This window comes from Medicago truncatula, chromosome 1 (assembly GCF_003473485.1).
Source record: "Medicago truncatula cultivar Jemalong A17 chromosome 1, MtrunA17r5.0-ANR, whole genome shotgun sequence".
NCBI lineage: Eukaryota > Viridiplantae > Streptophyta > Magnoliopsida > Fabales > Fabaceae > Medicago > Medicago truncatula.
In genome coordinates, this window is record NC_053042.1 from 50,651,121 (window position 1) to 50,668,113 (window position 16,993).

At 36.4% G+C, this 16,993-nt stretch overlaps 3 protein-coding genes across 7 annotated transcripts; 1 reads left to right on the forward strand and 2 right to left on the reverse strand.

The window, feature by feature from the left end:
* On the forward strand, positions 1-1,720 carry LOC25485214 (photosystem II D1 precursor processing protein PSB27-H2, chloroplastic). 2 transcript variants are annotated; one of them, XM_024770298.2, is made up of 4 exons: positions 1-157; positions 277-386; positions 885-1,291; positions 1,427-1,720. In XM_024770298.2, the coding sequence occupies exons 2-4, from the start codon at positions 314-316 to the stop codon at positions 1,562-1,564; spliced, it is 618 nt and encodes a 205-aa protein (XP_024626066.1). In that variant the 5' UTR covers positions 1-157; positions 277-313; the 3' UTR covers positions 1,565-1,720. The 2 variants fall into 2 exon arrangements, with proteins under 2 accessions (XP_024626066.1, XP_024626071.1); XM_024770303.2 differs by lacking the exon at positions 1-157 and having other exon boundaries at positions 259-386.
* Positions 1,721-2,677: 957 nt separating this feature from the next.
* LOC25485215 (imidazoleglycerol-phosphate dehydratase, chloroplastic) lies at positions 2,678-6,381 on the reverse strand. 2 transcript variants are annotated; one of them, XM_013614394.3, is made up of 8 exons: positions 6,039-6,379; positions 5,825-5,949; positions 5,191-5,295; positions 4,805-4,897; positions 4,310-4,384; positions 4,051-4,113; positions 3,680-3,789; positions 2,678-3,065 (listed from the first exon to the last, which is right to left on the reverse strand). In XM_013614394.3, the coding sequence occupies exons 1-8, from the start codon at positions 6,265-6,267 to the stop codon at positions 3,038-3,040; spliced, it is 828 nt and encodes a 275-aa protein (XP_013469848.1). In that variant the 5' UTR covers positions 6,268-6,379; the 3' UTR covers positions 2,678-3,037. The 2 variants fall into 2 exon arrangements, with proteins under 2 accessions (XP_013469848.1, XP_024626062.1); XM_024770294.2 differs by lacking the exon at positions 4,310-4,384 and having other exon boundaries at positions 6,039-6,381.
* Positions 6,382-7,827: 1,446 nt separating this feature from the next.
* LOC25485216 (uncharacterized) lies at positions 7,828-16,818 on the reverse strand. 3 transcript variants are annotated; one of them, XM_024770241.2, is made up of 9 exons: positions 16,601-16,818; positions 14,174-16,412; positions 13,380-13,512; positions 13,173-13,261; positions 12,793-13,031; positions 11,487-11,573; positions 11,187-11,286; positions 10,822-11,014; positions 7,828-10,724 (listed from the first exon to the last, which is right to left on the reverse strand). In XM_024770241.2, the coding sequence occupies exons 2-9, from the start codon at positions 16,388-16,390 to the stop codon at positions 8,761-8,763; spliced, it is 5,022 nt and encodes a 1,673-aa protein (XP_024626009.1). In that variant the 5' UTR covers positions 16,391-16,412; positions 16,601-16,818; the 3' UTR covers positions 7,828-8,760. The 3 variants fall into 3 exon arrangements, with proteins under 3 accessions (XP_024626009.1, XP_013469849.1, XP_039685896.1); XM_013614395.3 differs by having other exon boundaries at positions 14,174-16,482; XM_039829962.1 differs by having other exon boundaries at positions 14,174-16,818.
* Between the last annotated feature and the right edge of the window lie 175 nt (positions 16,819-16,993).

Consider the following 16,993-nt stretch of genomic DNA (forward strand, 5'->3'; position numbering starts at 1 on the left):
TCTCTTCTCACTTATCCTTAAAAGAAAAGGTGGTAATCTTAAAAGCTTGCGTGGTTAAGAAAAGTTTTGGGCAATTTTTGTAAAAATTTGGAGTATAGTTTAACCTAACCTGTTTCTTCGGATAAGTGTGTTTTTTCGGAGCCTTCCATTTGCACAGGTAACATTCTCTTCTTCTAAATCTTTGCATTTATTTCCCAAAAGAGGGTTGCGTATATGATTAATTAATGACTGAATAATTGCATGACATGACTCATAAAGTTGAAATTCTCTCTCTAGTTGCTGGTTTGTGGATGTTGGAAATTTATAAAGAAGCATGGCAGCTACTTTTGCAGCTAATATGTTTTCCATCACAAGTTCTGAAGGTATCAAAAGGTTTGACATTGAAGGTATGTCCTTACAACTCTGATAGTTCATACCAAAATAATTTAACTGTAAATTAATCCAAATAGGTTGTATCATTCAATTCAATTGAAAGGAAACAAAATAGAATAAATGTTATCATTCGAGAGTGGACAACATATTTGCACTATGGTATTTTTTTAAGGTTTGTTTGGATTAACTTATTTATGCTTATTATGAGAGAACTATGGAGACAACTTATGAGTCATGTCTATAAGCTTCTTTTTTTTTGCTTATTTCCATAAACTATACATAACAGTTTATGAAAACAATTTATAACTTATATGAAAACAGTTTGTCTTTATTTTATCTTTTGATATAAAAACAACTTATGCATATGCACTTATATGATAAATGGTATGCTATAAGTACTTAATTTAGTTGTTTATCCAAACAGAACCCTTGTGTCATACAATATTTATAACATGGTAAACTCAGTAAGAGTAGGTCCTTCGTTTATTGACAGCTTTTCTACAATTTAACAGATAAACTGCAATCCAGGTCTAATATTGCACAGCTTCCTCTCGAAGCTTCCAGTCGCAGACACCTTTCAATTAGCGTTGGCATTTCATTGGTTACAATAACATGTGGTCACGGTTTATCACCATTAATGGCTTGGGCCGAAGAGAAGTCAGCTAACAAAGAGGAAACCGATGATGGGGTTATTGGGGCCGTCAAATCGTTATTTGATCCCAATGAGAAGACAAAGTCAGGGAAAGTTTTGCCAAAGGCTTACTTAAAGTCAGCAAGAGAGGTAGTGAAGACACTGCGTGAATCTTTAAATGAAGACCCTGATGACAATGCCAAATTTAGACGGACTGCAGATGCAGCAAAGGAGTCGATTCGGGAGTATCTTGGTAGTTGGAGGGGAAACCAAACTGTTGCTCAAGAAGTATGTACTTCTGACTAAACTCAATCAATGAAAATCCAATGCCTTCACTAGCATATACGCATTTTGGTGTATACCAGTCTTTTCTTTTTGCGAATGCAAATATATATAATCATGCTTTGGATTGATCCCTTGCAGGAATCATACTTTGCTCTGGTAAAAGCAGTAAGATCTTTGGCAAACTTTTACTCAAAGGCAGGGCCATCAGCACCACTGCCGAAGGAAGTTAAGTCTGAAATATTAGATTATCTGAATACTGCTGAAGAATTTTTGTAGCAATCTTCCAGAATGTAGAAACCACTATTTCAAACCCCAAAGAACCAGATTGCATGGGAATAGTAAATTCTTTTGTAGCAAAGATACTGATCAAACTTCTGTCTTTCTATTCTTTTGTCATGTGAAATTTATTTACCTAGTTTTGGTTGATAATTACCCCTCACCTCCACCGGATGAAAATAAAAACCCAAGACAGAGAGGACTGCAGAAAATTGAGCCTCGTGTTTTACAGACTCTGCATACCATGTTCCAAATAAGTTTTGGTTCATGATAAACCAACTTCTCATCATCCCTAAGTTGTATAATAGGAATTTGTCTCTGCAGTTCCGTACAAATGATACTCGACTTACACTCTAAAATGTCTTAAGGTTATACAGAATTAGTATATCATGGATCAAAACTCACAATGTTTATACTATATTTAAGAGGAGCATATCAATCATTTAAGGAAGTTGTTTCACTAAGTGATGGGGCATGTAGTGTGAAACAATGAGGGGCAATTTTGCTCAATATATAATGCAGCACAATTCATCTACCAATGGAATGAGTGTATTGCTGTTGCAACACAGTAGCTCCCTTGCATTTTTTTAGCCAAACCATTTGATCGTTTGTTATACTTTTTTTTAATGAAAAAAATTCACTTTTAATATAAAATTAACTTCTTTAAAAAAATTCATCCGCCTGTTAAATAGATTTACTTAAAAAAAAAAAATGAGAAGCTGAAGACAATAAAAAAAAAACCGTTTCAAATCAAAAACATTTTCGAGTAGCTCCTCTATAAGATTCATTTTTATAACTGATTTTATTTTTAAAAAGGTGATATTATAGTAGTAATAAAAAACATAGTAGCTTTTTTTAAGGAAGAGTGGCTTATTTTTTATAAAAGAATCTCTAAATTATTAAATATCGAATAACTTTTTTATTATCTTTAACAAACAAGACCCACTAAAATCTGATTGAGAGGGAACTAATGATACTTTTTTTTTACTAACGAGGGATCTAATGATTTTGAAGTATGAAAATTGTTCTTTAGGCACCTACCTAGCAAAGGTGGAAGCATCAAAATAATCATATCATAGCAAAGACGCCTAAGGTTCCTGAACTGAACAAAGATGCAGGGACAAGAGCAGCATGTATGGGCTAGCAAGCTCCTGAGTTTTAAAATTAACATCAATCTTCCTAATCAAGTTCAAAATATTCTTATTGAAATGTCAAACTGATTCTCATGTGGTCCAAATCCTTATATACAAAGAAAGCTAACAAGAAAAGTAACTTGTAGAATAAATATGATTACAACAATGTCGTTTACAGAGACTAGGAATTTGTCACAAATGCTGACCCACAAGACTGGCATTTATGAGCCACGGCCATCTAAGGACCATTTTGATGCATATGCTTGATGAACTGCTGAGATCCGCTTACATAAGTTATAGCTCGACGCCTCGATCCAATTATGGATAGCAGCTGAAGATATTAACTACGCGACAGAACCCCTTTTGAACTGCATATTTGAGGAAATTTACAGTGTTAACAAAAAAAATTATAAATGTGAACGCAAAAGCATAAACAAAACCCTGATTTTCTAACTTACAATTATCAGCTAACTAGTATTAGTTAATACGATGATTGATATTCCTTAATTTATATTGGTGAGGGTATTCTACAAGTTGAACCAGTGATGTCTAGTGTAACGAAATTTAAACAAATCGTTACTGTTCTGCGATATGCTATAGTGTTGACAAATAGCGGTTATAGTGACACTACAACACTATAGCATAGCAAAATTTGAACAAACTGCTATTTTCCGCGATCCTTGATTGACAACTTATTTGAACATAACAGTCTCAGCAGATAATTTTATTTAAACTTGACTGTGGGAGTATTATTATTTTTCTTTCAAGTAAAATCGATTATTCAATCCGCAGAGTATAAACAAGGAATTGAATATTCAATACAGGAGCACCTATATCATCTTGTTGTAATAAAGTAACGAGGAGGAAAAATGTAAATAATTTTTACGTAACACGAACAGCATAGTGCATATAATCTAATTACAATCATCTTCATACAAAATTTACTAAAAAATACAAAAAATTGGTTTGAGAGATACTAGACCTTGGTATTGTTCCACGGCGGCGTGTATCATACTCCGTCGCTTGCCGAAGAGCCCTAGCAAATGCTTTGAAGGTTGCCTCAATAATATGATGGGAATTTGTTCCAGAAAACTGCACAAATGAATTCAAAATTGGAATAAAATATATATTAAAAAAGCATGGTCTCTGAAAACTGAGGCTTGAATATGCAATCAGTGCATGAAGAATGTAGAAAGAGCAGACCCTGGTAAAACATCCATAGCATTCAGCATATTTCTTTCATATGAAAGGCACATATATACTCATAAAAAATGCAATGACTATAACCGACTCTGACCTATATTCTTATTCTATGTATCAGTACATGTTGCTTAAAAAAAAATGTATCAGTACCTGTCGAATGTGAAGAGTCATGCCAGACGTGTTCACCAATGATTGGAAAAAATGCTCCACCAACTATAGACAAGGATATGCAGAGGACGCATGAGAAAGCAAAAATAATGAAGGGTAAAGGTGAAAGGAACAAGTAACAAGATAAATTATACACATCATTAAAATATATGAGCTATCCGTTTGAATATCAATAGTCAAAAGCTATATAAACAAAATTCAAAACTGAACCATGAAGTATATTTAAACAGACGTGTACTACCTGAGTGTCATACTTCCCGACCCTCTGAGTAGGTATGTTTAAATCATAACCAAGATGCGGTCGGCCGGACAAATCCTGGACAAGGTCAGGGAGGAAAGCTATAATGAAGCACAAAATACTGCTAGAGTGAACGAGAAAGCTATAATGTGATCAAGACGGTCGTTAAAACTTCCGAATTTCAATTCAGAAACCTTGTGAACAAATACTGCTAGAGTGAACGAGAAAGCCATGACACAAGGCAACAAGCTCGCAGGCTCGCCATTGATAACTGAACTTTCTGAGTCGCAAAATTTATTGATGTGGATAATCAACATGATAATGTATGGTTCTTAAATCGCACATGCAAAATCCATTACATAGTTTCAAAGTTTCTTCAACCATTTACAGATTTACTATATTTGTAAGCAAGGACAAATCATGCATTTCCCAACCCACGTTAACTTAAATCTTTAACAGAGAGTTAATGATTATAGCTATAAATAGTACGCAAATTACCAGAGAAACGTGAACTAATGCTTCATCAAGCGGAGCAGAGAAGTTACCAAACCGGTTAATACCCTTCCTATCACCAAGAGCCTGCAGCAAAGCCTGGAGACGAAGTAACAGAAATCTATGCTTTACTATGATGATAGATAGAGGCTAACACACTAAAAAACAAAGCTCTAAGTTAATTGAAAATTCCCACCGTGATAAGATTATAATCAATGTTAGAGTCGTTATGGTCAATTAGTTAAATTGCATTTTGCATAGAAAGGATGAAGTCCAATGCAAAGATTTAACTTCACACCAATCTTTAAACATGTTTAACATTCCAGGAACAGCTGTAATAAGTAGAGCCAAAAAGAAAAGAAATAAACAGCTCACTTAGCTGTTGGCAGTACCGTTCCAATAGCAAGAGCGACATCTTCATTTGTGTGATGGTCATCGATATGTGTGTCACCTGTAGCCTTTACATGTACATCGAACAGTCCATGTGAAGCAAGTTGCTGAAAAATCACAACCAAGTTTGTTCCCGTAAATGGTGTATCATCCATTCAATAATTTTAACTTTAAAATCCTGACAGCATTAATGACTAATTTTCAAGTTAAAAAGGAGACAAAAATAAAAATAAAAACCCTAATCAGTTATCATTACAATCTGATTCTAACAGTTCAGAACTTCTATTACATCCTAGATATATTCTTTTATAGACAAGTTCACCATTCATCCCATGTGCACCTAGCACTTCATCTAATATCTACATCTACTACATGATTCCCAATTCCCATCCTCAGTATTCTACTATAACAAAAACTCACAATGGAATAATACACATTATGGCCTAACAAGTTACAACGTTAAACGATTCTAAAATTTATTTTTGAATAATACACAATACCGTCGCATATAATCAATCACTTCCATTTATTTTAAATATTTATGGGTGACTAAGTGTCGGTGTTCGGTGTATGTGTTAGTGTTTAATAGATAAAAAATAACAAAAGCATAACATCAATTGAGTTGAAAACACTAACATCAAGCATATGATCAAGAAAGGGAATTCCAGAACTGTTATCAGCAACCCCAGTTCCATCCAAGTTAATTTTGACTGATACATTAGTTTCCTTGGTGACCCTTTTCATCTCTCCAATTCTAGCACCTGAAAACAATCAATCAAATATTCAAATTCCATTACAAAATCCAAAATCCCAGTAAATGAAATCAAATCACCCTCATAACAAGAAAAACCTGAGTCAATTGGGAAAGTTGAAGAAGTGCTGTTGCCGTTGCCATCCACCAAAGCAGCGGTGGAGATGTTTCTGGGATTTCGGGGATTGAGTGAAAAGATTGAAGCTTGAAAAAGTGGGGATGTTGGGACGGGTGTAATTGTATGAAAAACAGAAACCCTAGATGATTTCAGAGACGGAAATGGAAGATATTTTGGGTGCAATTGAGTTTGAGGTAAAGTCAGCTCCATTAAGATTGCGACTGTGAAATCAAAACACAAACCAAGAGAGTGAACAGATGCAAATTGTTATGTTATGGTAGAAGATCTTGTTTGTCAAGTGTCGTGTCGTACTACCACCACTAGAGTACTTTTTGGTCTTACTCTTTTGACAAAATTTACTAATATTAGGTAAAAGTTTTTGTAAAAAAACAAAAGAGTAAAAGTTGATTTAGTAAAAAAAATAAAAATTTACAATAAAAGAGCTCAAGAAGAAAAGAATAGGTAGTTGTAGCAATAAAAAAAATTGGTGAATAGAAAGGAGCCAAAGGCTCAAAATAGACTAAATACCTTTTTTTTTTTTTTTTACAAGACTAAATATCTTTATGAATACAAATTCAATCTTTTATAATTGGAAGAAACAGAAAATTTAGAACAACATAAAAAAATAAATCTAAATGAGTAAATTAATTCATACCAAACTTTGCAAGAGCGCTAGCCATGTAGATATTTGCTAACAGAATTAGTGGATAGAGAACTTAATGTGAGACGAGATGATGAAAAATATTTGAACAAGTAACACTCTCTTCCATCATTCTAATGGTTGAAAGACAATTGTTTTTTACAATGATTCGTTGAAATTTGCTTGATTAAAGAAAGGTGATGGTAAACACTCATAATTTAGTGCATCTTATCGAACACTTAAGAAAGAACATTGTAAAGAAAATCCATGACGATAACGAATAACTCCTTCATGGAAGCTTTACACACAAAATGGGTAACTGGTCCATCACAATTAATCTTAATTTAATTAACAAGAGAAAAGGATTGATCTCACCGATTGAATATGTATCTTCGCAAAATTATGAACTTCAAGGATACAGTTTTAATTGAGAACAAAATTACAACAACGGTGGCTCGATTGACAACCCTTTTGAATGAGATTAAGGGTAGATAGAAAATCAGCTTTAATACAAGTAGAACTAAAACTTTTCGAGATTACCAAATTATGGTTACGAATTTTTTTTCCAAAACTCTGCCATGGTAATTGAACAAATGCCAATATTTATAGAGAAATTTGGATAACTCTTACTCCCATTGTATTCCCTTTTTTTTTTTTAAGGACTCCCATTGTATTCTTATTTTCTTTCTCTACAAAAGAGGCGAGAAGAAGATTGTCCAAAAAAAAAATCACAAAATAATTGTACAAATATGATTAACTACGTAATTTAGAGTTTGCACTGAGTATTAATATGATGTTATATTATTTTCGTTCTTTTGAAAGTAGTTTAGGCTTTGGGTCATGAAGAAGAACAAAGAGAAAACGTGCTGATAGACTTGAAACAAAAAATCTCCCAGTTAGGTTCTAAATAATTATATAATCCACTTAAAATGGAAAATAAACTCATTCTAAGAATTACATTATCAGGAAATAAATATCTTGTATTCATCAACTGGAAGTTCGACCAGGGTCAGAAAACGAACATCCATTATACCACTTCTATCTATGGACTCACCGTCAAAAACAAAAACAAGTGAGACGCGTGATACCCAAACACTCCGAAAATAAGCACGCACCTATAGTTATTACCATGATGACAAAAGTACAAGAATTCATTCAAGATGACAGCAATTGCCGTTTTAATATCAAACATATTACCTTCATTACAAAAAAGTTGAAGAAACAAAAGCAAAAGCTCAACACCCAAATAAACCCTCCACAAAGAAAGGTCTTTACTTCTTACAAGCACGGTAATAGTGCATGCACCACAAATTTGGTTTATGATGTACACAAAAAATACTATTCAAACACATTCAATTTTAACAAGACAAACCTTTGAATGTTGGAGGATGCATTGGCGACCCTGGAAAAGGGAACATCACGACCAATTGGAGAGCTTGAGCAGAAGCGGATAACAATGTGGAGGATCAGAATTGGAGAAACATAGTTTCTTGGTACCATATATGACTCAAAACTAGGAAAGTAACCAAAAATATCATATAAAACAAGTATCTGCCTGCTGATTATATGTAATGAATTACTGTCGTAAAATAGTCAATTGCAAACAGGGCTTGAAAAGGAAGCCAAATTCACTCCACAGATTTTCAGATACAAACAACGAGAAGCATATATCATATATCATATATATAGTACACTCAAAGGATCTGCTTGGGTATGAAACTATGAAGGATGGGTGCACATTACAGGAAAACAGCTTCACCCGATGGACCCATATGGACACAACTTGAACCAAAAGCAACCTAGAAACATTTTGGCAGAAGAAACATTCATATGGAATGAAGTCAACTTAGAACCTTAAGAAATTCATACTTAAACAACAACGCAAGGGACCCGCTACTATTTCCCTTGAAATTTATATAACCTTTTCAGACTATCTAGATTAAAGCATGACATATAAGTTCCAAAGCCTTGAAAAATGGTTGCATATAAGGCATTGAATCTTTAAGTGAAAAATTGTAAAAGTTGCATGAGCCGTAGAACTGAAGACATCAATGATGTTAAACTCAACCATTCAATGCTTGGTCAGTCTCAGCACTATCACCAGAAGGATTTACGCCAGTTTCATCAAAATGCATTTCATTTGAAGCAACTTCTGTGTCCAAATGTGAATTCTTTTCCCTTTCATATGCAAGTTCACCATTCAAATCAGATCTTACCTGCAAGGAACTCTCACCAGCATGATTAAGAACAGAACTAGAGACATCTACATTTTCATCATTCTCTTTGGCATTGTTCCCCTCAGGAAAATTCACTAAAGGACCAGCTTCAAGAACCTCGACATGGGTATCATTCATATCAAACTCTTTACAAGACGCACTTTCCGCCAGTTGAGAATCCACCACAGGATTTTGGTCAAGACCTGGTGAATTACTGTTCATATCAATGGAAGCATGATTAAGAGCTGAACCAGAGACATCTACATTTTTATTATTCTCTTTGGTATTGTTCCCCTCAGATGAATTCACTGAAGGACTGGCTTCAACAACCTCATCACGGACATCATTCATATCAAACTCTTTAAAAGGCAAAGCATTATCCGTCACTTGAGAATCAAGCACAGGATTTCGGTCATGCCCTGGTGAATTATTATTCATATCACTTTCAGTGTGATCAAGAACTGAACCAGAGACATCTACATTTTCATCATTCTCTTTGGCATTGTTCGCCTCGGACAAATTCGCTAAAGGACCAGATTCAAGAACCTCGACATGGGTATCATTCATATCAAATTCTTTACAAGACAAAGCATTATCCACCACTCGAGAATCCGACACAGGATTTTGGTCAAGTCCTGGGGAATCACAATTCATATCAGTGATATCTTGATTAAGAGCTGAACCAGAGACATCTACATTTTCATTATTCTCTTTGGTATTGTTCGCCTGAGATGAATTCCCTAAAGGACCAGCTTCAAGAACCAAACCAAGGGAATCATTCATATCAAACTTTTTTAAAGACAAATCATTATCCACCACTTGAGAGTCCGACACAGGATTTTGGTCAAGCCCTGGTGAATCACAATTCATATCAGTGATAGCATGATTAAGAACAGAACCAGATACATCTACATTTTCATCATTCTCTTTGGCATTGTTCCCTTTGAACGAATTCACTAAAGGACCAGCTTCAACAACCTCAACATGGGCATCATTCATATCAAACTTTTTTAAAGACATATCATTATCCGCCACTCGGGAATCCGACACAGGATTTTGGTCTAGCCCTGGTGAATCACAATTCATATCAGTGATAGCATGATTCAGAACAGAACCAGAGACATCTACATTTTCATTATTCTCTTCGGTATTGTTCGCCTGAGATGAATTCACTAAAGGACCAGCTTCGAGAACCTCAACATGGGCATCATTCATATCAAACTCTTTAAAAGACAAAGCATTATCCACTACTTGAGAATCCGACACAGGATTTTGGTTAAGACCTGGTGAATCACAATTCAAATCAGTGAAAGCATGGGGTTTCCCCTCAGAAGCAGGTTCAACCATGTTCTTTACAGTAGTAGCTAGGTCAGAACATGCAGTTGCTTGACCCAAAGCTCGGATTTCATGACTATCTGAGTGATCCGATGGAAGACCATTTGTAGAAGTATCATTTGGCGAAATGAGTTGACATTTGGGTGATGGATCATTGATGGGAGAAGACATCGATATTTTAATTTTCTTTTTGAGTACCCCATGACTAGAATTAGAAGGAGAAGCACAGTTTTCTGAAACAAAATTAGATATTCTTTCCTCAGAATGAGATTTGGAGCACACAGTTCTGCCAGTTAAACCTTGATTGCTTATATCTTGAGAAGCATCACTACATTCATTGTTAATCTTATTGGCGAGATTGGAACTAGCATCCTCACTTCCATGAGGATCTTGCAAAGCGGGTGAATTGATATCTAATCCATTGACCACAGCAGGCTTAATAGAACCCACGTCTCCATTCTCAAATTGCTCAGCATCTGTTGGAAAAGAAAAGTGAAACAGAGTCAAATAATTTGCTGAAAATTGATAAATAATAAGTAAATAAATAATCAACTCCTTCACCGGTTGTATTACCCTCATGTTTTCCTTGCTCTGCTAGAAGCTTCTGTAACATATCAATGCCAGGGAACACCAACATATTCAATGACCTCATTTCTTGCCTAAGTGGTTCCTCAAGATGTGTGAAACCAAAAACTGTTGTCCATGTATGAACAAGTTCAGAAATTGCAGGAATTACCAGCTTCTCAACCTTCAATGAGCAAAGAGCCTTCCAAGAAGTGGAGATTGAGATAAGAGTGTGTCAGTTTCATAAAAAATTGAGATTGAGATATGAGTGTGTAAGTTTCATAAAAAATATACGCGAAAGGGCATATGCCAACGAAAATTGTATAAAGATATCAGATAAAAGAGCAAAGAAAAGGAAAGTTGTGAAGGTTTACGAGTTCAATGGCAGAAAAAAGCCGGCGGCACATTCCCTGATTCCTATATATGTGGCGAGTTCCAATGAATGGCATCTCTGCTAAATTAGTCCCATGGAACCTAAGACAGGATAATAATGACCAACAAGTAAGTTTACTTTCATTTTGCTCAGTAAGTAAGTGAAACAGAAATAGTTCGTACATTATTGTCCTAATCTCCGTATATAAAAGGGAAAAGGATCCACTGAGTTGGTTAAGTGAGGCTCTCCATAAAGTTTAGCAGAAAGACAAAATAAAATGACGACGGCGGATGCATAATACCTGATAGATGCTGCAGAAATTATTTCATCACCCCGCTCCAAAATAGCGGTATAAAAGCCAGTATAATTCAACCGACTGAAGTTTGACCTACAAAAAATAAACAGAAAATCCATAAAGGTTAAGAAAAATATATATGCATCTTACAGCAAACAATATCAAGAAAGTATTCATGCAGTCAAAATCATGAAATGAACCCCATGAAATGTATTTAATAATATAAGACAAACAAGGAAACAAAATAGTCATTTAAATAATAAAAGCTTGATGACCTAAGCCTCAGAATATATACAAGTACTACAAAAAAATGTGATATCACTGTCTGGAGGATGTATTTAACATATGTTGAACATAGTGCATGTATCAAGCTATCTAGATTTTAGACATACATAAACAGTTACAAGGATGGGCTACACACCCAATAAAAATCTCACTGTTCTATGCTAAAATCACACCCCATTTTCTGCATCATAAGAGACTAAGTCACCCAAGATTTTATCTGGAATACGATTGTTTTTATGGCTTCACAGTGGTGCGACATATGGCTGTTCTGAGGGAGTTTTGCCTATCCGATTTGCAGAGATTGGATAGCCTTGCTGCATCCTAGAACTTTTATGTGTTACCTTGTTTTTAGCATTTATCAGTTATGGACAGTATATTATATTCTCGAGCTAGTTGTACTTTTCCTCCTTTTTTTGAAAAATATTTTTCCTATGACAAAATAGCTGCATTGCATTGCAGACAGAATATAAAGCAATAAGGCATCACATACTGGAGGGGTAACCTTGGTGCAACTGGTAAAGTTGTTGTCATGTGACTGGAAGGTCACGGGTTCAAGTCCTGGAAACAACCTCTTGTGTAAAAAACAGGGTAAGGCTGTGTACAATACACCGAATGGTGGGACCCCTTCCCGGACCCTGCGTATGTGGGAGCTTTAGTGCACCGGGTTGCCCATTTTTAAGGCATCACATACTGATTGTTATAGAGCAAGAGTTAATGATTTAATTTCGAAATTGATAGAAATGGAACATCGAGCCTAATTATGAAGCTCGTGGCAGATCATTCTGCATGTGCTGTTATTTTTTAGCAACAATTAATGTACTTGTTATAATTTTGATAAAATGTTCAATCCCCTTTGAAACTACTTAAATTAGAAAACAGTGTACACGGAAATATTAGAAAGAAAAATGATAAAAAGGAAGCAGACAAACTATTTATACAGTTTTACGAATGCCAAAGAATATAACATGAGGCATTTCATGTACCAAACAGTATATGGTTCAGCCATAATGTGATTACTAGTTCTTACCCGCTATTATATAAACTATTATGGATTAAATTGATCCCACTCCTCCTATCAACAACAGGTAAAAAGCATTCGTCCATCACGGTCAGTGCAACAGCCAGCTTGGAGTTGCACTCCACCCTCTGGGTGACTCCCCTACTAGCTGCTTCCGAATCATCGTTTGTTCTACGAACAAGACACCATGTAAAGCCTGCATCAAGTTCATGCTTGGTACCAAGGTACTTCTTCAAGTTCTCAAAGAGCTGAAAAAGCATAAAGAAAGAAATTCAGTCAGGCCTTAGCTCTACAAAAGTTCACTTCGGTTTTGCTGCTTCTTTTGTCAACTCAGTAATACAAATGAATGCTCTGACATAAACTAGGGCACAAGAACATGCAAAGGGTACCTCTTTGCAGCTTTTTCCACAAAAGGAATGCTCTGACATATTGGAGTTGGCAAGAAGGGCACCCATGTCCTTAGTGCAGCGGTCATGATCTTAAAAAACAGAAGGTTGTGTATTAGACAAAATCAAACCGAAACAACAGAATGGGGCAGGGCAAAGCGCATATTGAATTGAACGAACTTCAAATCTAAACAAGGATAAGTTCAATACATTTTTTCTCGCACAAGTCACAAGTACGTAGAGCATTTACAGTTGCATCATCTTCTTTGTCAGTAGTTGCACTGGCTAGTCCACAAAATTTACAGGTGCAATTTGGACAACGCCATTCCCCAGGAGGGAGCATCTGCAACAGAATAAATGAGTTCCTCAGAATGAAAATAATCCTCACCAATTATGTTGCCAAACTAAGGCATCAATAACATCATTGTCGGTGATAAATTATTATAGTTTGTGGCACACTGGACACTACCTATATGACGGGACTCATTCAACACCCCCAGAAATAAAAATAAGAAATTGAATTATTTACACATCTCCTATTGATCAACCACAAATCCATGATACCATTCCAGGTATAAAAACTACTGGTGATTCTTTCATTAACATCACTTTCTTGACAATGACCATTCCGTTCCAAAATGTCATTAAGCAAAAGGTGCCCCAAAATACCAATTCTGAACATGTCCACTAAGATATATGGCAAAATATTATAATCGAATGAAGGAAAATGTTAGCATGACCCATAAAGAATAGTGCCGGGTTTTCACTCTCCTCCAGCTGTCTGAGCAACAAAGTTTCCAATAATGAGATTTGACCGGCTCTCTTCCACCAAAACAACTATCAACAAGAACTGTCCTAATAAAGCCCAACCCACCAAAGCTTTTTTTTTAAAAAAAAAGGAACCAACAAAAAAAAAACTTACAGAGATCAATAACTTACCCAATTAAAATTTGAAAAACCATAACATGCAGTATGCCCAAAAGCAAAATAAAATGAATACATACCTGTATATCCAAGCAACTCTGATGAAATGTTGATGGACAACCATCACAGCAGATCAAATCTCCTCCATCTCCACATATACCACAGGTATCATCATTTGGATCGTTACCATCAACATCTACTGAATGGAAACTGATTTTCCCAGAATTCTCTTGTTTTTCCCACGCATCTATCTGGCACTGTAGAAGAGAAACTCCAGAATCTAAATATATGTTCTGATATGGCTGAGGCAATTTGCTTCCTGCATGAAGCTCGAACTTTGAAACTGTGAGGATCTTACTACAGCAGCCACAGTGAATGCCTTCTCTGGTGATCCATCCCTCCAGCATTACTTTCTTCCTCCTGCGGTACTGAACCTTCTGACTTACCTGTACTACCCCTGAGTCAACCAACCAGGAAAGCACTGTTCGTTTGCCCGTATATGGAACAAAGTCATCGGATTCTGAATTCAATCCCTTGTTACGAACTAATAAAGTGCACCTTCCATGTTTTCTACTTTTCCTTCCATGTGGGTTCTGAGGGTCATTTTCAGAGAATGGTTTCTCAGTTGTAGCATTCTGGCTTTTAGAGCTACCACCGGTAACAGCATTTTCAGTCAATTTAGCTTTCATCGATTTACTTCCTTGTTGCTTGATAAAGGAGCTTAACTTGTCTTCATTGCTATCACTATCAATGCTATTCATGTGATGCTTTTTGCCAGAAGTTCTTTTAATCTGCCGTTCTTTTCCGCTATCAATGTCATCAATCCTTTGCTTCTTCTTCTTCATCTTCAAATCTTTCTCCATCTTCTTCCGAGTTTTCCTTGTTAATTGACTGAGCACATCATCAGCAATAGGAGCAAAAGAAGAACTCTCCCCTTTGGCCGCTCGCTCATCCTCAATCAATTGCTTTTGAAGTGCATCATAGGCCTTGATGATGGACCAATAAGCTGTTCCCCCAGGATTAATGTAAACTGCATCTAAATAGTCTCTATTCCTCCGTGGGCGATAGTCTATGGTCCAGCCTTTATTCAGAAGCATCTCCCGTATTTGTTCTCGTAGTTTCTGCTTTTCTGTGCCACTACCTCGCCTGATTTTCCCTTCACTTGACTTTGTAGTCGGGAGCTTGTCATGTACAGGAGTCTGTTCATTTTCAGAGGTTATCTTTTTTGATGGTGTGTGAGCTTTAATATTTTTTACTTCCAGATTCATTGATGTGTCATTGTCATCTGAATCCTGCTCCATTCCCTTGCTGTCCTCCTTACTTGACAAGGATTTTCTTGTTGTTATCTGTTTCTTCTCTGGCCTAACAAGTAAACCCTGTTTCTCAGCAGATTTTGTTTCTAAGTGTGATGAAGGATGGATCGGAACACTCCTCTTAGAAGTGCCTTCAGCCCTTAAACTTTGTTTGCTTTCTACTGGTTTACGTTGTTCATAGCGTTCTACTGACCCACCCACCTTCTTCTTGTTAACCATCACCTTCAAAACACCATTTTTTCCCTGAACCCTAATGGACTCGTCAGGTTTAAACTTCTCCTTCAACAAGGGCAGAGGAGGTTGAGTTCCATCCCTTTTCATCTTTATCCTACTATGTTCACCGCCATCTCCGGGATGCAAGCCAATTGCCCTGTTGTAATACGCTTTTTTCCTCTTATCCACAATGTGTCTGCTTGAACCAGTTTCAATTTCCCTATCAACACTACCTCTAGCAGCGTGCATTGTTCCCATAAACCTTCCCCCTCCTAAACCAACCCTGTCATTATCAAACTGCCTCCTCATCCTTTCCTTACCCACTCCATCATACTCATCAAAATCAAATACATCCAATTTAACTTTCTTCTCCCTCCTCTCCAACCCATTCCCCTCAACCATACCATCCCCATTGCGCCGAATCTGCTCCATCCTCTCCCTCTTCCTACTAATCTCCCCGCCACCAACATTACCACCACCACCTCGCTCAAGAGCACTCAAACTATTACAAACTCGGATTGTCTCCGGCCCAAGCCTCCTACCAGACGGCATCACTAACTCCCCACTCGATTCTGAATCACTCGAATCAACCTCCACCTTCACCTTTTTCCTTACTTTCTTCGAATCAAACTGCTTCCGCGAACTTGAACCACCACCACCAACACCGCCACCCAAACCATCTCCTTTCTTCCTAACAATCAAACACCCAGAGGAGCTTCTATTCTTCACCACAACTCCAGAAGGACTACCAATTCTCGTTCCCGGTTCCATCCACCCAACACCGCAACAAAACCTAATTCCGCAAAAATTTCATCACCAGTAATTAACCACAATTAAGCGCAATTGAGCACAAATCCCAAAACCTAATCCAACGCAAAAAAATAAAGCCCTAAATCAAAGTCAACAGAAATTTCCCAGATCTGAAGCAAAAACTAATCGGAGAAGAAATGGAAAGCAAATCGTTTCGATCGAGAATCTTACCTCACCGGAAAAATAAACGCCGATGAGTGAATCAATTCGCCGGAGAAAACAAAACTGATCGAAGAAGAGAAACGCAATTTAGAGAGAGAAGAGAGAGAAGAAAATTGGGATTGAGAATTTTGCTTTATAAAACCATGGTGCACTTTCTCTTTTTTATTAATTTTATTTTAATTTAATTATCTATTTATGCGTTTCTTTTTCGTTTTTTGTTTCTTCCATGGAAAATGAAAATACGGTGGTAGAATTTATTTATTTTCCCTCCGAATAAAGGAATTACTGGTGTTGTGGACGGTGGAGATGGTGACACGTTGTAATGTTTTGAGTTATTGATGACGTGGCGAGATCTAAAGAGTTGTAAAGTGGAGTTGGTGGCTGTCTCTACAGTTTTGGTCG